The sequence below is a fragment of the Zeugodacus cucurbitae genome, chromosome 2, assembly GCF_028554725.1.
Source record: "Zeugodacus cucurbitae isolate PBARC_wt_2022May chromosome 2, idZeuCucr1.2, whole genome shotgun sequence".
NCBI classification, from domain to species: Eukaryota; Metazoa; Arthropoda; class Insecta; order Diptera; family Tephritidae; genus Zeugodacus; species Zeugodacus cucurbitae.
This window is the reverse complement of record NC_071667.1, coordinates 17,099,997-17,123,060: the sequence shown is the minus strand read 5'-3', so window position 1 is coordinate 17,123,060 and position 23,064 is coordinate 17,099,997. Positions and strand designations below refer to the sequence as shown.

The window sequence follows — 23,064 nt, the reverse complement described above, 5'->3', positions numbered from 1 at the left end:
GTTGCCGTACTTCGATATTTTCTCTGATGCTAAAATAGGTTTGGCAATGGCACTTAAAGATCTATTAAAACAAAGAAATATATATATAATTACAAATAAATATATGTATATATATATAATTGTAAGATACTTAGTTATAGATAGTATAATATTTCTTCAATATTTTCGTTTTCAATTGACAATTAGAACAAATCACTTTGTGCGTAAGAAAATCCGATTACCCAAATAAATAAGAACTTTCAACGGCACAATTTAGTGCAAAATGTTATGTGGCAACTTTGCTTTATAAAAAAATTACAAACGTCAAATATAAAAACTGCAAAATTGTTGCAGACATACTAAATTAGTTTTTTCATTAAATTAATTGCTTATAAACGTTTGTTTCATTTGTTTAAATAATATAGTAAAAGTGGTGCTTTGTGTGCGGTTAACACCAAGAAATGTCTTTATTTCGTAAACCAAAGAAAATACAGAGGCGTGTTTTTTCAAGCACCCTAGACGAAGAGGATGAAAATGCGGCGGATGCGATGGAAGTCGAGATTGATGGGGAGCAATCTGTGCAAAATAACAAAAAAAGTAAAGACGGCGGCACGAAAAAATCTAGCAATAAAACAGAAAAAGTCGAAGAACAACCAAAATCTAAGGCTTTATTGAGTTTTGCAGACGATGGTAAGTACTACAACTCTATTACATACGTCCGTAATCGCATACATACATATATACATATGCATGTATATTGATATTATTTAGTTGTAATGAACATAATGCAAAATCAATATCATTAAACCAATTTAATTACACAAATACATACACTATATACATATATTTAAGCATGTATATTTATATAAATTTCAGAGGAGGATACCGAGGTATTTCAGGTGCGAAAATCATCAAATAGTAAAAAAATCATGCGCATGTTGGACCGCGAGCGGCGACGAAAGCGTAAGGAGGAACGCCATAATACACAGTCAACTGTAGACGGTGAATATAGTGGCGGTGGTGATGGTGGGGTCTCCATTGGGCGACAACGTGAACGACAATCATATGAACATTATGAGAATGGAAAATCTACTAACGGCAGTAGTAATAATTCTCACAATTTAGGTTCCACTACAACATCAAGTAATAAATATAAGGGTACAACAGCGTTAGCAACGAGCGGAAAGTCCCTAGGCACTGCCTCAGCAACTGCTGTTGAACAGTGTAAAAGTAAAAAATCTGATAGTATCCAAACTGAAATACGCACAGACGACTTTGTGGTAAGGTTATTATTATCAATTTCTCTACATGTTTTTTGTATAAAAAAATTACAAATTCCAAACAAAGAAAATATGAATCTCCAAATGCTTTTTTCGCGCAACGCTCTGTTACACATTTTACATGGGGGCGTTTTTGTGGTCGCACTAATTAGAATGAGAAAAAAGCGGAGGAATCATGTCGTAGTCGCTGACAAAAATAACATTTTGGATTTTGTTCGACACAGCAACGTTTAAAAAACTGGTTGTAATTTTGTTACTTTAACAATATTAATTAATAATTTCTATCGTTTTCTTAAAAAAAAATATATAAAACCACAAAAATAATATTTTGGCAGCGTTTGATTACGAAATGATTCCTTTATAAATAAAATTAAAAGAGTATACATATATCGAATTTTTAAAATATTATTATTTATCTAATATAGCCCTTTTTAGCGCGAATTTGTATAACATTATATGATTTTATGCGCTTTAAGGGTATTAATTATTATACAAAGTTGTAAAACTTTGTTATTATAAAATAATAATTTATTTTTAAGATTATTGCTTATATATATGTAATTAAAAGTTAAAAAGTCATTAAAACAAAACAGCACATATGCATTTACAACCTTTTAAGTATCATATTTTTTGTTTATTATGTGCTGTGATGGCTGTTATTTAATAAAAAATATTAAGATTTGCCAATTTATTACGTACCACACACAGAACAAAATGTATTAACACAATTTTTCTGAAAAATCTTTATTAAAAAAACATATGAATGGGTAATATTATTGTGTTACAGATTGTTTCTTAGCAGTCTTACCAGTTTTAATTAATTACTGTAAAATTATTTATGCTATTATTTTTTTTCTTTTCCGTTGGCTCTCTTTTTATTTTACAAAAAACCCGTAAATCGACAGCAAAGAGATTTATATTATATAAATTTAGTATATTTAAGCAATATAAGTTGGCATCTCTTATTTTCTATTCACTTTAATTTAAAAACGCCCAACGATAATCATTAAAATGTATTAACATCGTATTTATCTCTCTCATAGCTTGTTGTTAAAAAATCTGAACCGGAAATTATACTTAATGGACGCGCAGCGATTTGTGCTGGTCGCAACGACATGTCCGATGAAGATGAACAAGAAGCCGATGAAGATGAGCATGATAGCAAACATCGTTTTTCTAAACCCGAACACTTAAAACAAATGTTAGAAAGCGGTTCTATACCCGATGCCGCAATGATACACGCAGCTCGAAAGCGTCGACAGAAAGCGAGAGAACAAGGTACGTTAACTTCCGATTATAAATAAAAGGTACTTTCATTTTTTCTAATAAACAAATGCTTGTGCACGCGCAGGTGATTTTATACCAGTCGAGGAGCCAAAAGAGCCAGTGAAGAAAGGCAGTCGGTTAGCACGTGAAGATGTTGAGGGTGATAACTCCGACGACGAGGAGCGTATGGACATGACAGTTGCGACTGGCAAAAAGGAACGCGATGAACGACGTGAACAATTTTACGCTGTGGAAAACAACGATTGTATGTAGCGTTGCGCAATGAACAATGCCAGTTAAATGCCAACTAGAAAAAGGCGCACATTTTTCTCATTGTCTTAATTGTGGTTTTTTATACACAAAAAAAAAAAACAAAAAAAAAAACGAAAATATTTGCTCGAAACACAAGAATTTACGGAAGCCCAAAATTTTCTACTTTTACTCCTAGATTCCGATGAAGACTCCGATCGTGAAATGCACGAATGGGAAAATCAACAAATACGTAAAGGTGTGACTGGTGCCCAATTGGTGAGTGCACAACATGATGCGGTACTCTCACGGTTCATGATAAAACCTGCAGCAAACAATGCCCTGGAATATGTGCCCGAACAGAAATCGACTTCGACGCTGTTGGAGCAAGCATATGCTAAGAGTTCGTTGCAGAAACCCCAACAAATATTGAGCGGAACAACGAAGTCGAAAAAGGAAAAGGTTAAAGCCGCTTCAATGCGCTCACCCAAGGAAATACACGATGCGATACAAACACGGTGAGTCTGTCAATGAGTAATTGTAATTAAGGGAGTAAACTGACGCTTTGTATTATGACCTTACAGTTTGACGAAATTGCAAGAAGTCAACCAAAAACACATGAGTGATATTGAACGTATAGTCAACGATTTGAAGATATTAAAGCTGGAGCAATTAGATTGTACACAGAAAGCGCCAACAGCGGCAGCAAAATATCGATTTTATCAAGAGCTTAAATGCTATGCCGGCGACTTGGTGGATTGTTTGACGGAGAAGGTGGGTAAACCGTAATATGTTAATATTTATAAAACAATTCACGATAAACTGTGTTGCAGCACCCTATAATCAATGAACTGGAGAAACGTATTTTGCAAGTATACTCAAAGCATCAACACTTTCTTATTGAACGTCGTCGTCAAGATGTGCGCGATCAGGCCAAAGAGATGGCAGAGGCTTCAAGTAAATTTAGTAATTATTTAATATTTTTGTTGTACTCAAAGTATATTACGTATTTAGAACCTGCTGGCTCAAGGCGTGCACCGGAATCGGAGGAGCAAGTCAGACGTGCTGCGGAGCGTGAAGGTAGGCGCACCCGTCGTCGTTGTGAACGTGAAAAAAATGAACTGCTTACATCCCATTTAGATGGCATGTCTAGTGATGATGAAACGTCGGATCGCTACCAGGAGCAATTAAAAAATAATTTAGGTAGTTTTGGCACTTGAGCTGCAAATGTTCGACATACAATACATATTTATATTTTTCCATTTTGTTTATTTAAAACAGAGCAAATAGAAAAGGAGTCAGAGGCAATATTTAACGATGTAAATGATGACTTTTATAAAGTCGAATTAATATTGATGAAATTTTTTGCTTGGCGCAAAACCGACATTGAATCCTACAAAGATGCTTTTATCAGTCTATGTCTGCCAAAGGTGAGTGGGTGTGCGCATTATTATCAATTAATGAATTCTAATATTATTATATTATTTTTACCGCAAATCGCTAGGTGCTTGGCCCACTAGTACGTTTGGAAATGCTAGCCTGGTCACCACTGCTCGATGAATATAAAGATATTGAAAAAATGAACTGGTATTCAGCATGTATGCTTTATGCTGGTAGTGTAGATGAGACCGAAGCAACTTTAAGACTTGATCCCGATGTTAATTTAGTGCCAACAATTATCGAAAAAATTGTTTTACCCAAGTTGGCAGGTAAGCAGTCATATTATATTAATTTTTATTATTTTTTTTTTTAGTAATATTATTTTTGTTTTCAGATATTGTGCATCAATGCTGGGATCCACTCTCTACAACACAGACATTGCGTTTAATTGGTTTTATAAACCGTTTGGCACGCGATTATCCACTCAAAGCTACTTCAAAACAATTGCAGCAATTATTTGAGAAAATTTTAGAAAAAATGAAGCTGGCTTTGGAGAACGATGTCTTCATACCAATATTCCCCAAACAGTAAATATGACAAACGCAATATCAAATATATTCCTAATTCATATTTATTTGAAATTTCCAGGGTACAAGAGGCGAAAACTTCATTCTTTCAACGGCAATTTTGTAGTGGTCTAAAATTGTTTCGAAATTTCCTCAGTTGGCAGGGTATATTAGCAGATAAACCCTTGCGTGAAATGGCCATAGGTTTATTATTAAATCGCTATTTACTGCTTGCTATGAGGGTAAGTGTGCAATATTAAATGATAACCCAACGTTGTTGCATGTTTATTTTATATAATTTCTAAATCTATAGGTTTGCACCGCCAATGATGCAATAACTAAAGCGTACATCATTGTGAATACATTGCCAACGGTTTGGTTGCAACCGGAATCGGAAACGTTGCAGAATTTACAATTACTAATTGCCTATATAAAACAGACTTTGGACGCATTCGATGCAAATCATCCACTTTTTATGTAAATATTTTTGGGAAAAAAATTTTCAAATCGCATATATAAATTCAAAAAATTTATATTTTCATTACAGACAAACTAGTGATAAAGCAAAGCAAATTCTGCAACGATTACACAGCTATTAGTACGCACACGATACGAGTAATTATACACGTTTGTAACGATGATTGCCTGACGTCGTAAATCAGCACAGTGCTGCAACATAATTTGTAGTATATACTATGTAAATATTTGTAGTCGAACTAGCTATACAATTATGTAACATTATATTTAATTCATTAGCTGTAAGCACTTTTTCAAAACATCAAATAAAATTAGGCATTACGAAATTGTGAAATACGCGCTTGTCACTCCACAAACAAATAAATAAAAAAATAAAAGTTACTAAACTCCCGCAAATAACTTTATTCCAAATAAAGCATACAAATTATTAGGTTTAAAAGAATTGCGCTTTACATAAAAAATGCGTCTACCAAGCTGTCATTCAGATTACAATCATATCTATTCGGTTTTGGAAATGCCGGGCTTTTCATAAGACGCTGCTAACTCTTTAATGGTATTTTGTAGGCTCTGCAACTGTTCGTTTATGTTTTTCGCCTCGTCGCTGTCTTCTTTCGCTTGCAACAATTTCAAAACAAAGTCTGTAAAGAGAAAATAGCTTAGTACTACTTATATAGAGCAGAATTTTGCTTGATAGTACTCACCATGGTATTGCATAAGTTGTTCATTTTGTTCGTTACTTAAGTGGGGACGTATGTAAGCGAGTATTTGTGCGACGAATTTACCAGAAGCGTGTATGATACAACCCGTTACTGTGGTGAAAAGTATTAAAGCGGCCAAGTGCAACACCAACGCCGGCTCAACAGTTTCCTGTAATTGTTGTAGCAATTTTTCTTTGTGCTGCAGTATAAGTTGTCGATCCTTTTTCTTATCAACCTTCTTGATTATCATGCTGCACGCCTTCAATACACCTTCAGTAGCCAAAACAAAATCATCGATTGTTTTATTCAGCGCTTTATTGATTTCCAGTAGTGCTGTTTTATACTCGGGATCTAAAGAGCGGTGGTAAAAAAATGATAATTATTAAAAAAATAACTGTAAATTATGCATACTCACCACACTCCTGTGCTATTTTGTTGCGTTGATCCACATTGAAATTTGTAACTTTTGTATTTAAATTGCATTCGCTGGCAATATAGGCGGTTAGTTCATTACAAATGTCATTACCAAGTGATTTGAGCAAATATTTCACGAGTTGCGCTTGCACATCGGCCGGTAGCAGCTGTACCGAAATGTTAATGTCATTTTAATACATTCTAAATTATAAAATTGATTTACTTCCATACCTTTAAACCCTTCTCATACAAACGCAAATCAACGAGCAATGTATTAATACGTTCTTGTATTGCTGCATGAGTTTGCCGGCGATTTGTTTGTGGCGTTGCTTCGAACAATTCTTGTGCTTTGGCCAGCGCAACTTGATTTAATTGGCTAGACATTAAAATTATATTAAGGAATATTATTTATGCATTGTGATGGAACATACCTGTAATGCAGCGCTGCGATGGTATCTGCGAGATATTCCAAGCCTTCCTCCTCCAAAGTCTTGTTAATGATGTTTACAATGTCAACCACTTTCACCAATTCAAAAGTTTTCGCACTTTTTTTGCTTACACCACCACGCGATTCTTGTTCATCGTCGCTATCGCCAGCATTTCCACGCCCACCACGTTGATGCTTTTTAGTTGATTTGGTTTTGGTCTCGCGTCCCTGACTGCCGCCACCAGCCTTTCCAGATGCTGCTTTTTTGCGTCGCTCCTCACGCTTGTCAGTTTTGGAATCGTCGTCATAGTCCTGCGCAGACGCCGATTTCCCAGATAGCTGTTTTTCAGCTAGATACTGCTGATAAATGCCGCTCTCAACCGCAGTTTTGGCATTTGCATGTGCCATTTCGTGACATGGTTGTACAAGTTCATTCAAATATTGTTGCGAGAATACTGTCAGCATAAATAGAAAGTATTTATTTAAAAAAAAAAAAAACACATTTTTTTAATACAATTTTTTACATACCAATACTCTGCAGGAATACAAAATTTGCGGGCGTAGCACCTTTTCTAGACATTATCGTTTCGAATACCTCTTCTATATCTTCTTCCGACATATTAGATGGTAGTATGGTGGCCAAGTCAACGTAACTTTTAGTAGCACTACACTCATTCAATGAACTAAGCACAGTGAGATCGATTATTTTGGAGCCAATCGCACAACGTTTCAAGTAAATAATGTCTTCATTGGGTAATTGCTTTTTTATAAACTGTTTCGCATCAGAAATACCCAATTTAGCAACACCTTCATACTCCAGGAATCCGTTTTGTTTGTAAAATGAGTTTACCCAGTCCGCCTGACAGAAGAAAGAAAAGAGGAAATATTCGTATATTGTAATAGAATGGCTAATATGTTGATTAGATTAATACCAGTTCCTTTCAACAATTACTCACTTGCATTTTTGTATAGATATTTGGAATATATTGAGCGTTTGCTTGCTTAGATGTCACATGACCGGCAGGTGCAATCTCATCGAAGAGAGAATGAAAAATTTTTTCTTGAACATTGATTTGTTGTAAAATGATTGCTACGTTAGTTGGACAAGTAATAGCTTTCAGTGCACCTCGTATTTTAGCTTTGCAACGCTGTATATATGCCTGAGTGAAGAAGACACGTGGATTAGATGCATCTTGTCGTCCGCGTATGATTTTCCCCAAATGTTTTTCCATAACATCGTGCTGCAGAAAATCGGAAGGCAAGTCAAATTGTTGAGCCAAGTCTGAAACAGTGATTTCGCCCTTCTGTGCTAGACGCTCGTTGGCTTCTTCTGCAATATGTGTGATGTATTGTTCGTTGATTAACTGGCCCAACATAAAATGTATCTCAGCATCATTTTCTGCAATGCGTCCAGCGATTTCTTCTATCTAAAGATATAAAAATGGTATATGTTTGCACAATTTGTTTATAAAATTGTCAAATGCATTCAACTAACGCGTGACAAATCAACGTTGAGCGTTTTGCTGACTTCTACTAAATTAATACGTCCACCGTTCACATATAGTTCATCCTGCACTTCACGTTCCAATTGATCTGGTGTAATATACTCTTTGCCATCGTTCGTAAAGAAAGCTTCTATTAAATTTTTCTCCAGCAATAACGTCACTATTTCTATGCAATTACGTTCGGAAAGCCTATAAATATTTGTGGGTGAAATTGCATTTCTGAAAAGCTATTTAACAAGTAAATACCTTTGCAATGTCGATGTTAACTGGGCTTTCTGAAAATCAGCGGCCAAACGTTTAATTTCATCCCAATCGGAACTCATTTCGAATTTTAGTATAACTTAAGATATATTAACAAAAATCCTTAATATCACGTCCAAAACAACTTTCATCTGCTGCAATCGTAGACACTTCACAGAAACAACAAAATAAACACGTCGTCAATAATATCCATTGTGAACTTTTCCCAGTGGTAAGAAGTGGTAAGTGTCAAAATATATTCATTAGACTAGCATAAGTGTGTGACTAGCATAACATTGTGTTGTTGTTCGAAACCCATTTGTAGAATTATTCAATATTGGGTTATTTTTTCTAAGACAATTTAATTAAAACGTTAGATGTGTAGCTGCATGATTTATTGATATTTATTATATTACAAGAGTTAAAGGCTTCGTACAGGAAATATTTATGATAAATTTATGCATACAATTTATTTCGAAACTGTTTTATATTATATTTAAAATTTTACACGCAAAACAGGGATAAAAAACCAAATAGTAATTAAAATGAGTATAATATACTTGAAGTTTTCATTATATAAAATTATTAAATTTATTTTTTAATGTAATGTTTTTATAACGACCTGACTGTAATTCCAATAGTGACAAGTTATGCTATTGTGATTTGCCGCATCAATGAAGAATAAGCATTTTTCAATAAATCAAATTTTCGAAGGTAAACAAAACTCGTATTCGTTATTTTAACCATTTTTAAAATATAGTTTCTTCAATTAAATTGGCCGGATTAAATGAAATAAACGCTTGGAAAATAAATGTATTAGCAGTGCACACACAAAATTATGTCAATAGCAAAATTATTTGTAAAAGTTTTTGGTGAGGATATTTTTGAACAGCTTAGTACGGTTGAGAAACAACAGCCAGAGGATGATGATGATGAGGCTGGTTGCTCAGCTTCTCAAGATATTCCAAAGCCACCAAAAGTGGAGGATATGAAACTAACAGAGTAAGTTAAAAGTACTTAACTTGAATTACTTTTGCCTCATGGTTGAATTCAATACAAGCAACTAAACAAATTCTAAAGTCTGATTTCTAATTCAATACTTAATATTAAAACGTTCTTTTACTATATAGGCAAATGGTCATTGTACGGAATTGGCTGACCGAGCGTCTCAATGTCATTGAATTAAATAGTATACATGCTACAAAAACGCAGCGCGTCGAAATGGACTCAAGGCTTGGTCCGGAACAGACAATTTGTGATATTGATTTTACATCGACAGTGCGGATATCAGCCGATAGGCTATCGCTACGTTCACAGGGTAGTTTCAATACTATAAAGGCAAATGTTTGCGTTTACGGTGGGCGTTGGATGTATGAGGTAAGCAAACTAATATAAACTGGATGGGGCTATTGGGGAGTCAATGAAACATGGCATTCGGTTTTATTAGCGGTATGAGATTATTAGTGGTAAAAGTTAATCGGGCGATTGCGAAGGCTAATGACCTTGAGTTGAATGTGTTGTTAAGTAGGTTAACGACCATGCGATATTTGGCGGCTAATATTTCACTTTTAATAAATTTGCACGTGATGGCATAAGTTAGGGTTTTTCATACATATGTATATTTGTGATGTTAAAATTTTTTTAAATATCCTAATTTTAATATTATTATTTAAAAAAATTCTAGGTGCTTCTTCATAGTAAAGGCGTAATGCAAATCGGTTGGTGTTCCAACAAATGCACTTTTAATGAAAACAGTGGAGTTGGTGATACAAAATGGAGCTATGGTTATGATGGTAGCAAGCAACAGATATGGCACATTTCCACTTCAAAGTGAGTAGATAAAATAATATTTTATATTAAAAATACTGTACAATCAATGTTTAAAAAAATGTAGGAATATCCTTGTAATGTTATTAAATACAAAATTTCTATTTATAAGAAAGCTCATTAAAAGTCATTTTCCACATTTCAGATATGGCGATAAATGGCAAATCGGTGATATTATTGGCATTGTAATTGATGTTGAACAAGAAAAAATCGAATATTTTCGCAATGGCCATACGATGGGTGTTGCTTTCACCAAACTAGAACGTGGTCCTGGTATATCATTTTTTCCAGCCGTTTCTCTTGGTTATAATCAAGGTGTACAAGTAAACTTCGGCAATATGCCCTTTAAATATCCTGTGGAAGGGTTTTTGCCGATACAATCGAAGCCAATTGTACGCTTACAAAAAGCCGATCTCTTGCTTGGTTATTTGGTAAATTTGTCGTCTGTCTTAGCACACAATCCGACGTGTAAGAAAAAGGATTATGTTGAAGGTAAAATATCTACGAAGAAAACAGTGTATGTTGTGTTTGCTACACTGCTGATTGAGAAGCTAACACAAGTGCTGTTTGATCCATACGTCATCGAAGACAAATTGCTACCGCGCATTGTAAATTTGTGTACGATTGTCAAGTAGGTGAACACTTTGTTAATAACCATAAACAACAAAAATGTTTAATTAATTAATCTATTTGTGCAAAGTGCAACCGATAAGGATCCGGCTGTCGTACCAGGCACACCCGAAAGCACATTGGGTGCGCTGCTATCTCTATTGTGGAATTATTTGGAAAATGAAGAAGTGAAGTATGTCATGCGTAAATTGGTGAATGCATTGTTGACCTCATATACACACACGCATACCGGTTTGGATTATGAAAAGCAAACGCGTGCCATTACGATACTCACCTACATATGTACGCACACACAAACGCGTAAAACATATCTGGAGTACAAATTTTTCAAAAAACACTGGTAAATAATTTTATTTAAGTGTTACTAGTTACATATACGCTATAACATTCCTATTTTTTAGTTTGGCTTTACTAATGTATATACGTCCACCTGAATATAAATATATGCAGCAACTGGTGCCCGATCCGATTGTTTGGACAGAGGGTTTGTGCAATTGACCAATTTGAAATTTACAAAATTAAATTATCTCTAACTGTACAGGTGTTGGCGGTCCAAAGCAAAAATATCTGACACAAGTTGATAAATTAACTAAAGCCACCGAAAATCTTTACAATGCGCAGAAAAACTTCATATTGCTGTTACTCACTAATACGGATGGTGACGAGTTGGCGCCGTCGAGTCGAAAAATATTTATATCGAAATTGCGTCGCTATGTCATGGATCTTAGTATGGAGCAGCGAGTAAAGAAACAAAAGTTCATATTATTTTGCCTGTAAATTGCATACCATATCATTTTGCCCTACAGCCATTCCATTCGTTCTTCCTTATGCAATCTAGCATAATGCATCCGATGGATTCCACAGTGGCATTAGCATTTATTTGCATACTCATAGATGTTACTAAGTTTTTATTCGAGCGTGAGCTGCCTGCCACGCCAGTTGGCGGCAGACCTGAGTACTTCTTTGACGGTACATTCGAATATCAGCATTTCGATCGTGTGGGTGGTGTGCTGTCGCACTTGCGTAAGGTGCATCGCAATGATATATCGACACATTTGGGTGCTGAACGTGCGCATGAGTTGTTGGAAGAGGATCGTACCATGATGCGTGTGGGCGAGCTAGGTGCGTTTGTGAATAATGAATATTACAATATATAATATAATAAAATATATTTCTATTAAGTTGATCCAAGCATGTTTCTAACCACGACAAATCTTAATAATATTGCAATAGTTGGCGCGCAGGGCGGGTAAATTGCTTTTGTTTAATTTTTTAATAAAATATTAAATTATTTATTTTATGTTTATCAGTCCTGCTGCCACTTTCACACATTTCTTCAATCCACGTTTGAATCCTATGCCTGATGCCTCGCCGGGTAATAGCAATACAGAGAGTTCGCTCTCCGAAATGTTCGACATCTGCGTACTCTACTACTATTCGGTGGGACATAAGTACATTGTTAAGGTGCAGTTTTGTATTGGAAATTTTGAAATTATTACAAAATATCTCAATTCGTAAGATTTACTATATTTCCCAGATATCATCGGTGCGAGATGAAATTGCGGCATTAAATGAGGTGCTGCGCGAAACGAAATTTTATCGTGAGGACGTTGAGCGCAAATTGAAAGTGTTGGAAGATCATGCTAGTGTTTGTATGAACGAAAATCATTCCAGTATTGTTGCAGATCTAAAACAGAAATTTAGTCAGCGTGAAAATGTGTTTGCAGTGAGTTGAATTGTGAAAAAAAAAAATTTAGATTGATTTTCCAACAATCTTTGCTTGCTTTGTAGAAACGTTCCATTGAGTTGGCGCGCAAGCAGACTTGGTATCGTGCTGTTGCGCTTGGCAAACAACGACGCATGAGCATTGTGTGGTTGTTGGAGAAAACGCTGCACACTTTAAATGTATAGTATTTTCGAAACAATCAAATTTTTGGCTAAGAAAATAAATAACGTTTATATTAAACATTTTTAAAGGTGTCCTCCCAACTTGGCCCCTTGTTCTCATTTGTACCTGAAGTGTATGTTAATATACTGCCAATTTTATTGGATACCGTTATGGATTTTAGTCATCATGATCTGCATGTGCAGTTTGAGATAGCTGGTATTGTAGACCACACAATTTTGCATAAGCTTTAAATTGCTGTATTTAATTATTTTTTATAATTTTTTTTTATAATTTTTTTTATAATTTTTTTTTTATACTTTTTTATGATTTGTTTTTGATTTTTTTATATATTTTTATAATATTTTTTTATAATATTTTTTTATAATATTCTTTTTTCATTATAATATTTTTTTTATATTTTTTATTATATTTTTTATATTTTTTATTTTTTTAATTCTTTTTTTTATAATATTTTTTTTTTAATTTTTTTTGTATACTTTTTCATATTTGTTATACTTTTTTTTATAATTTATTTTTAAATTTTTTCATAATTCTTTAAATATTTTTATAATTTTTTATTTTTTTATATTTTATTTTTTTTTTATATTTTTTTATATTTTAATTTTTTTATATTTTTTTATATTTTATTTTTTATTTTTTTATATTTTATTTTTTATTTTTTTATATTTTTTTTTTATAATATTACTTTTTTATAATTTTTTTATCATTTTTTTTATATTTTTTTTTATACTCTTTTATGATTTGTTTTTGATTTTTTTTATATATTTTTATAATATATTTTTTATATTTTTTTATAATATTCTTTTTTCATTATAATATTTTTTTATTTTTTTAATTCTTTTTTTTATAATATTTTTTTTTTTAATTTTTTTTTTATACTTTTTCATATTTTTTATACTTTTTTTTATAATTTATTTTTAAATTTTTTCATAATTCTTTAAATATTTTTATAATTTTTTTATATTTTTTTTTTATTATTTTATAATATTACTGTTTTATAATTTTTTATTTTATAATAATTTTTTTTATTCATCAATTTTTATACTTATGTTATTATTTTTTTTAATTTCTTATCTTATATTTATATATTTTTTTTTAATTTCTTTTTTTATTTTTATATAATTTTTTTATAAATTTTTCTTTTATACATTTTTTTTCCTTTTTTATAAATTTATTTAAATTTTTTTTATGAACTGTTTTATACATTTTTATATTTTTACAGATGCTGAGTGCGCCATCAACTTGTCAGCTGAATTTCTCGGCTTACACTCTGCTGATCCACGCATAATTTTAGCCTCGTGCAAGGACTCGTTGCTACAGGCGCTGGGCACATTGACCTGCCATAAAGCTGGTGTGCGCGCTTTGGAGCGTGCGCCAAAGAAGAGGTTGGTTGGCGTGTGTAAATAACTAATAATTTAAATTGAGACAATTTTCCCCTTTTCTTCTCACCACAGTCAAGTTGCGCTCGTGAAATCACTACTGCGTCCATATGAAAATCGCGCTTGGGGTCAAAGCAATTGGTTGCTATTGCGTTTTTGGCTTGGCGATGGTTATGCGTATCGCGATTCGCGCCAACCGAGCATATGGCAGGGTGGTAATCAGCCCATACAAATGGGACTTTGTCGCAGTCGTGCCAAAAATGAGACGCACACTGGGCTGCTGCATCATATTGCGCCGGCGAATCAATCGCGTCATTTTCAAAAACTTATCGGACAAAAGCTGACGGAAGATGAGCCATTCGCGACGGCTTTTCTCAACTCGGTGTTGAGTCAGTTGAATTGGGCGTTTTCGGAGTTCATTTTACTGTTGCAGGAGGTATTTCTAGAGGTTTTTAATAAACTTATACATTTAATTGAATATGTCATATATCTCACATTTAGATACAAAACACCGCGCATCGTCAGGAGAATGCCGTGTTCGAGCCCAAACAACTGAAGATATGTTCAATGTGTTTTGAGTTGACCGTGTCGTTGATGCGTTGCTTGGAAATGATCATCACTGTGGCGCCGGAAATTTTCCAAGAACCATCGCGTTCCAACAGCGACTTGATATTGAATCGTGTGTGCCAACTGATTAGTCAGGTGTTATCGCGCGTCACAGTGCCACCGGGTTGCTTTCAATTCATTGTCGATATGTGCTCTTCGGACTTGAATTCTGTAACACATTTTCCGATTATAAGCGCTGCGCTAGGTATATTATTAGCATTGCTGCGTTCGGAACTTGAGTTGGATCGTAATCCACAAAAGGTGCGTGACTCAATAAATAACATATTTATTTAAACAATTTTACGACTGCTTGCAGGTAACGCGCATAACACGCGCCCTACTCACTGATCCCAGCTTTCAATTTGCCAATTTGGAGTTCGCTTTGGGTGAGATTAAAACACCAATATTGCAACAGACCGAAATACCGCGTGGAAATTTCGATCCACAAACGCGCGCGCATATCGATCCACTGACCAATGATGTGCGCGTACCAGTGCCCTCGACCTCATCGAAAAGAATACGCGCCGATCCGCCGATTATCAAATTTGCGCTTTCTGATTGTAAGTTACGTGTTGAATTTTTGTTTGTAATATTACTTAAATATTATTCCTTCCTTGCTTTACATTAGATCCTACCCATGTTACGACGGCTGAAATTGAAGAAGTACGTCGCCTCATCGAAATGTTACGTTTGAAACAATCGCTACTCTCAGATATTACATTGCCTTCGGAGGACTCGCTCTGTCCGATTTGTTGTGCCAAACCGATAACGGTGATTTTCACGCCTTGCAAACATCAATCGTGTAGCAACTGTATTATGCAGCATCTGATGAATTCGAAGGTGTGCTTCTATTGTAAGACACTCATAAAAACCATCGAAACCAATGAGGGCACAGTGATTTACACCAACAACGAATATACATCAGCACCAACATTCTTTGAGATTTAGTAGGGTAGACCTGGGTGTCACTTCTCATCATACTGAGTGTTTTATATATGGAATGACCCACCTGATTCTAGTCAAATATTTGTGACAACTTCAGTAAACTTAATTACAATTAAAACTGCCTGAAATTAATATATTTATAAAATTGTTACAAATTTTTACAAAATGGACAAAAGAGTTGCATTTGTTTTAGCTTTAAATGTTATTGTGATACGCTTTAATAATCGAATAAACACATTTACACTCGCTACATATAGTTATATTACACACAAAAACATGCCACATACAACAACAACAACGCATAGCATGCATTGTGTGAAAATATCAAATATTTTTATTGCACTTAAAAGCACGCTTCAGAGCAATTTATCCAAGCAATTTTAAGGAGTTTTTTATATTACAGCTATTACTTGTAAAATAGCAAAATTCCAAATTTAAATAAAAACAAAATAGAAAATTACTCACAATCCAATGAAATAAAAACGTTAATATCATTTATAAGAAAGCATAAAAAACAACTGGCTAAATGTGCTTAAAGCATGATTATTCCATAGCTACATATATGGTTATGAGTACCATTCATCAATTCTAAAAGAAAAGCATTATTTATACATTGTGTACAAGGATGTTCAAAGTTAACTTATCATACAAAAAATATGCATAATAAAAATACCCTTATGTACAATAAACACTGCCAAAAATATCACGTGTAAATTGAATTGTATGTAGAAGAGGATGGGGATTGGCTGACGGGAAACGGAACCTTAACTACTCTTCAATATTATAAAAATATAAGAAGAATGAAATCTATTGGGGTTTCTGCAAAAATATTTAATATATAAAAATGCCGTTTCGATAATAAATATCATTTATGAAGTGATTATGGTAATTTCTAACCCTTTCCTCCCACGTCACTGTTGACAGTCATAACTTCGAGGTCGTAGATAATTTCGTATACCTGGGAACCAGCATCAACAACTCGAACAATGTCAGCCTCGAAATCCAGCGCAGAATAACTCTTGCCAACAGGTGCTACTTTGGACTGAGTAGGCAATTGAACAGTAAAGTCCTCTCTCGACGAACCAAAATCAAGCTCTACAAGTCGCTTATCATTCCCGTCCTGCTCTACGGTGCAGAAGCTTGGACGATGTCAACATCAGATGAGACGACACTAGGAGTTTTCGAGAGGAAAATTTTTCGCAAGATTTATGGTCCTCAGAACATATGCAACGGCGAATACCGCAGACGATGGAACGATGAGCTGTACGAGTTATACGACGACATTGACATAGTTCAGCGAATAAAAAGACAGCGGCTACGCTGGCTAGGTCATGTTGTCCGAATGGACGAAAACACTCCAGCCCTGAAGGTGTTCGATGCAGTACCCGCCGGAGGAAGTCGAGGAAGGGGAAGGCCTCCACTCCGTTGGAGGGACCAGGTGGAGAGCGACCTGGTTACACTTGGGATCTCCAACTGGCGCCGAACTGCGAAGGAGAGAGAGAAGTGGCGCACTATCGACTCCATTAGTCTCAGCACCCTGACAAATTTCACGATGGTACTTGGATTAAGGGAGACGATGCGCCCTTCTGTTGGGATGGTATGTCCCTGCGCAATCTCATCTTTTTTCTGAGCAAAACAGATCCCGGATAGTATAGGGACCCACTACCAGAAAAGGTTCTGAACCAGCCTTTATGTCCTGGCACCCACATGAGGCGAACTTTATATTTTTCTCATCGCACCAGTTTATTGCATATACTTCAGCCTAGAAGATGCTCGGAAAAGCACCCATTGGCACAGAAAGTTTAATGCGAGGCCTGCTATGCCTCGAATACCTCGAATGCCCGACTGTCCCAGTCGCCTATTTTACCTAAGGTGATCGCAAATCTCCTGGTGAAATTTGTCTCCCTGATGGTATCGTCCCTAGGAAGGAGGGCTAGAGGAAGCCTTTCGCCGATCTCCATCATGTTCCTGGATGATATCACTTTACCTTTTCAGAATGGTTTGGTTGGCTCAGTGTTTGATCATTATGTGCAGTGGGGTGAGGTTAGGGATTGCCTCTATCGCCGTGAGGTTAGGGATTGCCTCATCGCTCCGCACACGCATACGCAGGCTAACCTTTGCAGTTTGGCCAACTTCACTACAGCAAGGGAAACCCTATCAGCCCATCCACCGCTCCATATGTGATTATTGGTCTTACTATCATAGTGGACATCCATCTAATAATGTGTGGACTGTAGCCCCAAGTCCTGTCACCCAGACGTTTGCACCCCATAAGTGCCTTGGTTGCTTTCACAATTGTATTGTCCACATGTGTATTCCAGAGAAGTGAAGCGTCCAAGGTCATTCCTAAGTTTTTCACCTCGCTGGAGAACTTAATATCACTGCCGGTAAGCTTGATGGTCCGTAGAGACGGCAGGGTTCTCCGTCTAGTAAATGGGGCAATGGTTGTTGTTTTAGCAGGGTTGATGCCTAGTCCGACCTCGTCGTACCAACGTTTTGCTAGACTTAGTCCTCTCTGAATGATATACCAAAGTGTACTTTCGAATTTGCCTTTAGTTAGTATCACTATGTCATCCGCATATACTTGACAGCGGATTCCGTTCTCTGTTAGAAGCACTAAGATATCATCCACCAGGAGGCTCCAGATCTGAATTGTGCTTTACCCTGAGATAGTCTCAGTCAAATAAGTAACCGGAAATAGTTAAATTAGCGGTTAAATTAAACTAGCTGCTGCTAGTGCACCAATTGAGCAAAAATTTCAAACCACATGGCCACATTACAAATGTGAGGCAAAGAAGTGCCCGTAGTGTCGACAATATTGCTGCTGCTAGTGCACCAATTGAGCAAGACCCAAATAAGTCTTTCACACGTCGATCTCAAGCGTGGTTGTGGCGAAATTTACGAAAAGATCTTTACAAAATCAAATTGACGCAAGAACTGAAGCCGCTTGACCACCAGAATCGTCGTATATTCGTGAATTGGGCTGAGTAACAACTTGAAAAAGATCCGGATTTTCATCGAAAAATCAATTTCAGCGATGAGGTTAATTTCTGGCTGAATAACTTCGTCAATAAGCAAAATATGCGCTATTGGTCAGGTAGTAATCCACGCGTACTACATGAGGCCCGAAAAAATTACGGTTTGGTGCGGTTAATGGTCCGGTGGCGTCTTCTTTGATGATCAAGACCGGCACGTTACTGTGAATGGGAATCGCTACCGCTCAATGATAATCGAATATTTTTGGCCCGAATTGGATGATACTTGGATACTTGGACAATATGTGGTTCCAACAGGACGGAACACAACGAAAGTCGCAATTTATTTATTGAAAACCAAGTTTGGTGAAGAACATGTTATCTCACGAAATGGTTGGCCACCTCGGTCGTGCGTTAGATTATTTCCTGTGGGGCTACGTCAAGCCTGTGATCTATGCCAACAAGCCAGCGACGATTGATGAACTTCGTACGAATAAAGAACTTGAAATTGCCGCAGTATCGGCCAATTTATGCCTGAAAACCGTAGAAAATTGGGTTTAGAGTCTGGACTTCTGTAAGAGTGCCTGTGGTGGCCATGCAAAAGAAATCGAGTTCCATACATATTGGCATCGAATGTACTTTTACAGGAATAAAGAATTTCATTGATATCCCAAACCAATTTATTTATTAAAAAAAAACGTTTGTAGCGCTCTTATTGAAAACCCCTTTACAATAGAAACATATATATCAATTTCTCCCATTTTTGAAAGAATTTTGGTTGATTTGTGAGAAATGCTATTTCACCTTAAAGTAAACGGCACCACGCCCATACATTCTCTTAATCCGATCTTATTATCAGGAACAATCTTATTCAGGAACGAGATAAACGTAAAAACAAAACAAAAATTTGTGTTTCGAGAAATTTTGCCTTCTAAAATTAAATACATTCAAGTTAGAAATCGACAGATCATGCAAAGAGCAAACTCTCTCATTATCTTGAGTATGTATATATCCAAGTGTTCGTGGTATAAATAAAATGTATAATAAATCTTAACGATAATTTTTATAATCTTAGATATGATACATGCTATATTGCTTCTTCCTTCCTTAGTCGTGAATAAAAACCATGTTTAAACATTATTCCTTTTTATTCAGTTTCTATGAAGATTCTTACTTTCACAAATTCGTTTCACTTACAAAGCTGCTTAAATGTAACAAAGCACAACAATGACATTATACTCGTAAACTATTTTGATTCAATTCACTTTACTTTAATAATATAATCCTTCAATTCTGCTTTAGCGTGTGTTCTTTTGTGTTGCTTAATTCCATAAATAATTAATAACAATTTACTGTGATAATTACAAATTTATATTAATACATATTTCGATTTATTGCAATGGCCAAATTCTGGTGCGGAGACACACATATCAACTTTTTAATAACTAAATAATTATATACATACATACATACATACATACATAAACAGTTTGCAATGAGTATTCTTAATCTCTAAACTGCTCGTATTATTCTACATATGTGTATATACGAGTACTGGTTACACTTAGTCTTCAAGAAAATTTGATTCAGTTTATTAAATAGTTGCTTTCTATACCAAAACTTGAATTTTTTTTAAATTTTCCGTTCCTAGAAAAATATTTTTCGCAGTAATTTCCTTCTTTGTACATTTCGTTTGTATTAATTATAATTTTTTTTCACTAAAAGATATGCATTCTTTGCTTTGATTTAAATTAGTTACTAGTGTTACATTGACTTTATTTTCTGTCTCAACATTTAGAATTTTATTATTAAGATTATATAATTTTTTTTGTTTGCTGTACTTTTGCTTATTTTTTAATACATATATTCAAAAAATGTTATTCAATTTTTTTTTGTAACATTTAAAATGACACATTGTTCCATTTTATTATTCCATTATTTATATTTTATTATTATTATATTTTTTCATAAATACATAGTTTTCCTCATTATTTCCGCAATTCTTTTTGCACAATTTTGCTATTCATATTCCGTTAGTCCATTAGTATATTGTCGTTTGAAGAGGTATTACTTTTAGTATATCCAGTTTGTATACATAACATTTTCGTTTTTTAGCAACTACTATATTATTTCCTTACTTACTTGTACTATACAAAAAATCAAAGTGTTAACAAATAGTTTAACTTACTTATATCTAAACATTTTTTCAAAGCTCGAAATTGTTTTATAATATAACGTACGGTGAAGCCTTTGCAATCTCTCCTGAAAACGAAGTTTAGCCTTTCCATAACATTTAGTGCTAATATTTATAGATTTGAGATGTTATTTTTTTAAATATATTTTGATATAATTTCAACATTAACTAATTGTTTTTTAGTTTTTGCCTCAGTTGTGAAAAGTTCAGTTCACAAAAAATTTAAGCTTTTATATTTTTCAGTATACAAGAAAGCGGTAACCATTCGGCTTGCCATTTCAGTAATAATATTCTATGAGTGACTGTAAGATCAGATCAGATGTTCTGTTCTCAGTAATAAAAGATTTAATGGTAGTAAAAACTCGTAACATTTGGGATGGAATTCAATCAAGCAGAGAATGTGATTTCAAAAAAGGAAAAAAAAATAAAAATAGAAAACGTCAGAAGATACAAAATTTAATAATAAGTAATATACTCAAAATCTTATATACAATGTCTATGTTTCAGATCTTTAGAAACTGGTGAACTACACCATTCATTATTCCCAAGGACTGACGTACTGATTTCTTCATAAATCAAAATGGATGTTATTGGGGTATTAAAATGATCAGGACGAGTATCTTTATTTGACCAAAGATTAATTTAAGAATGTTAGATTGCAAAAATAAAAATCCCTTTTTAGTCAAACTCCAATTTAACTACCCATCTACAAGACCAAGACTATAAATTAAATTAAGAAATAATTAAATAAAAAATTTAAAACATTTGTAAAAATTAAAACAATTCGTAAAATTCGGTTACTCGACACATAAATACATTTGTACAGATATTACTATTGCTAATTAATGATCATAATAAACATTTTCTTCACTGTTTACTTAACTACATTTCAGGTAACACTCATAGTTGAACAGAGAACTAATGTTTTCATTAGCTATATTTGCATAATTTGGTAATATTGTAATAGAATTCTGCTATATTTGTTCTGGCAAGAGTTTCGTATACATATTACATACTATTCCTTCGAGATTTGTTGCATTTATTCTAAAATACATTTAGCACCTTCATTAACACGCCCCAATACATTGCATAGCGAGACACACTTTAGTGACGTCATTGTAGCCTCTTACAAATCTAATATTCAAAGCATAGCTAATTTCGTCATTTGCTAAGAAATGCTGACCATCGACTTCAACAATGATCTTTCCTTGTGTCTCCATTATTTGATTACCACCTTAGTACTAACTACTATAGCCGCGTTGAGCTTACATTACTTACATTACACTCACAGTTTCGCATTTAATCAGCGTAATTTTATATTCGATTACTTTTGGGTCCTTAAAGCAATTGACATGCATTGGAATGCACTCTATGTCGTCCATTTGAGTGGTTATACCCGGTACAACATTGATGCGCAGTAGCACGATTATGACTGAAACTATGACTGTTGGACATTTTCGGCTCGTGTGCATGTTGACAGGTAGCATAATGCATTTGTGAGTAACTGTGGTTGTGTCTAGAAAAATTTAGAAGAAAATCATTTAATGAGTCTATCAAATCAATTTAGTTCAATATACCTTTATCTGATATCTCTGATATCTATTAATGGAAATCTAAAATCTAAAATCTAAAATCTAAAACCTAAAATCTAAAATCTAAATTCTAAATTCTAAAATCCAAAATCTAAAATCCAAAATCTAAAATCTAAAACCTAAAATCTAAAATCTAAAATCTAAAATCTAAAATCTAAAATCTAAAATCTAAAATCAAAAATCTAAAATCTAAAATCTAAAATCTAAAATCTAAAATATAAAATCTAAAATCTAAAATCTAAAATCTAAAATCTAAAATCTAAAATCGAAATCTAAAATCTAAAATCTAAAATCTAAAATCTAAAATCTAAAATCTAAAATCTAAAATCTAAAAGCTCAAATCTAAAATTTAAAATCGAAAATTGAAAATCTAAAATCTAAAATCTAAAATCTAAAATCCAAAATCCAAAGTCTAAAATATAAAATCTAAAATTTAAAATCGAAAATCTAAAATCTAAAAACTGAAATCTAAAATCTAGAATCTAAAATCTAAAATCTAAAATCTAAAATCTAAAATCTAAAACCT

At 34.0% G+C, this 23,064-nt stretch overlaps 4 protein-coding genes across 6 annotated transcripts in view; 2 read left to right on the top strand and 2 right to left on the bottom strand.

Annotated features, from left to right (window-relative positions):
- The first annotated feature begins 285 nt into the window (after nt 1-285).
- Nucleotides 286-5,583, top strand: LOC105216617 (PAX3- and PAX7-binding protein 1). 2 transcript variants are annotated; one of them, XM_011191207.3, is made up of 14 exons: nt 286-669; nt 856-1,259; nt 2,303-2,537; nt 2,611-2,790; nt 2,974-3,292; nt 3,359-3,548; nt 3,608-3,731; nt 3,789-3,977; nt 4,056-4,204; nt 4,279-4,483; nt 4,549-4,741; nt 4,803-4,962; nt 5,034-5,197; nt 5,268-5,583. In XM_011191207.3, exons 1-14 carry the CDS (start codon nt 441-443, stop codon nt 5,317-5,319), a joined length of 2,793 nt encoding a protein of 930 aa, XP_011189509.1. In that variant the 5' UTR covers nt 286-440; the 3' UTR covers nt 5,320-5,583. The 2 variants fall into 2 exon arrangements, with proteins under 2 accessions (XP_011189509.1, XP_028898943.1); XM_029043110.2 differs by lacking the exon at nt 286-669 and having other exon boundaries at nt 1,118-1,264.
- On the bottom strand, nt 5,268-8,676 carry LOC105216616 (E3 UFM1-protein ligase 1 homolog). The gene is made up of 9 exons (XM_011191206.3): nt 8,488-8,676; nt 8,232-8,430; nt 7,693-8,163; nt 7,265-7,595; nt 6,741-7,191; nt 6,541-6,685; nt 6,311-6,476; nt 5,899-6,246; nt 5,268-5,835 (listed from the first exon to the last, which is right to left on the bottom strand). The coding sequence occupies exons 1-9, from the start codon at nt 8,562-8,564 to the stop codon at nt 5,696-5,698; spliced, it is 2,328 nt and encodes a 775-aa protein (XP_011189508.2). The 5' UTR covers nt 8,565-8,676; the 3' UTR covers nt 5,268-5,695.
- Nucleotides 8,677-9,169: 493 nt separating this feature from the next.
- LOC105216618 (E3 ubiquitin-protein ligase RNF123) lies at nt 9,170-15,995 on the top strand. The gene is made up of 18 exons (XM_011191208.3): nt 9,170-9,483; nt 9,612-9,858; nt 10,166-10,311; nt 10,454-10,939; nt 11,009-11,278; nt 11,340-11,422; nt 11,480-11,679; nt 11,745-12,060; nt 12,121-12,187; nt 12,249-12,402; nt 12,476-12,664; nt 12,730-12,843; nt 12,916-13,042; nt 14,070-14,232; nt 14,302-14,662; nt 14,728-15,093; nt 15,149-15,392; nt 15,461-15,995. The coding sequence occupies exons 1-18, from the start codon at nt 9,320-9,322 to the stop codon at nt 15,778-15,780; spliced, it is 4,017 nt and encodes a 1,338-aa protein (XP_011189510.2). The 5' UTR covers nt 9,170-9,319; the 3' UTR covers nt 15,781-15,995.
- Nucleotides 15,996-19,748: 3,753 nt separating this feature from the next.
- Nucleotides 19,749-23,064, bottom strand: part of LOC105216636 (soluble guanylate cyclase 88E) — a 129,063-nt gene continuing 125,747 nt past the window's right edge. For both annotated transcript variants that reach the window (XM_054226172.1, XM_054226171.1), the window contains exon 12: nt 19,749-22,462. In XM_054226172.1, the coding sequence (XP_054082147.1) occupies nt 22,285-22,462 (178 nt within the window). In that variant the 3' untranslated portion in view covers nt 19,749-22,284. The remainder of the gene's footprint in view (nt 22,463-23,064) is intronic.

What these genes read in the sequence shown, in the direction of transcription:
- LOC105216618 (XM_011191208.3), top strand. Translation starts at nt 9,320, where the DNA reads ATGTCAATAGCAAAATTATTTGTAAAAGTTTTTGGTGAGGATATTTTT. An exon ending in TCCGATTGTTTGGACAGAGG is followed by an intron (nt 11,423 to 11,479) that starts GTTTGTGCAATT and finishes CTAACTGTACAG; the next exon opens with GTGTTGGCGGTCCAAAGCAA. An exon ending in ATCTTAGTATGGAGCAGCGA is followed by an intron (nt 11,680 to 11,744) that starts GTAAAGAAACAA and finishes TTTGCCCTACAG; the next exon opens with CCATTCCATTCGTTCTTCCT.
- LOC105216616 (XM_011191206.3), bottom strand. Translation starts at nt 8,564, where the DNA reads ATGAGTTCCGATTGGGATGAAATTAAACGTTTGGCCGCTGATTTTCAG. An exon ending in TTAACATCGACATTGCAAAG is followed by an intron (nt 8,431 to 8,487) that starts GTATTTACTTGT and finishes AAATATTTATAG; the next exon opens with GCTTTCCGAACGTAATTGCA. An exon ending in TGTATTCCTGCAGAGTATTG is followed by an intron (nt 7,192 to 7,264) that starts GTATGTAAAAAA and finishes TTATGCTGACAG; the next exon opens with TATTCTCGCAACAATATTTG.
- LOC105216617 (XM_011191207.3), top strand. Translation starts at nt 441, where the DNA reads ATGTCTTTATTTCGTAAACCAAAGAAAATACAGAGGCGTGTTTTTTCA. An exon ending in TCAGTCTATGTCTGCCAAAG is followed by an intron (nt 4,205 to 4,278) that starts GTGAGTGGGTGT and finishes GCAAATCGCTAG; the next exon opens with GTGCTTGGCCCACTAGTACG. An exon ending in TGTTTTACCCAAGTTGGCAG is followed by an intron (nt 4,484 to 4,548) that starts GTAAGCAGTCAT and finishes TTTTGTTTTCAG; the next exon opens with ATATTGTGCATCAATGCTGG.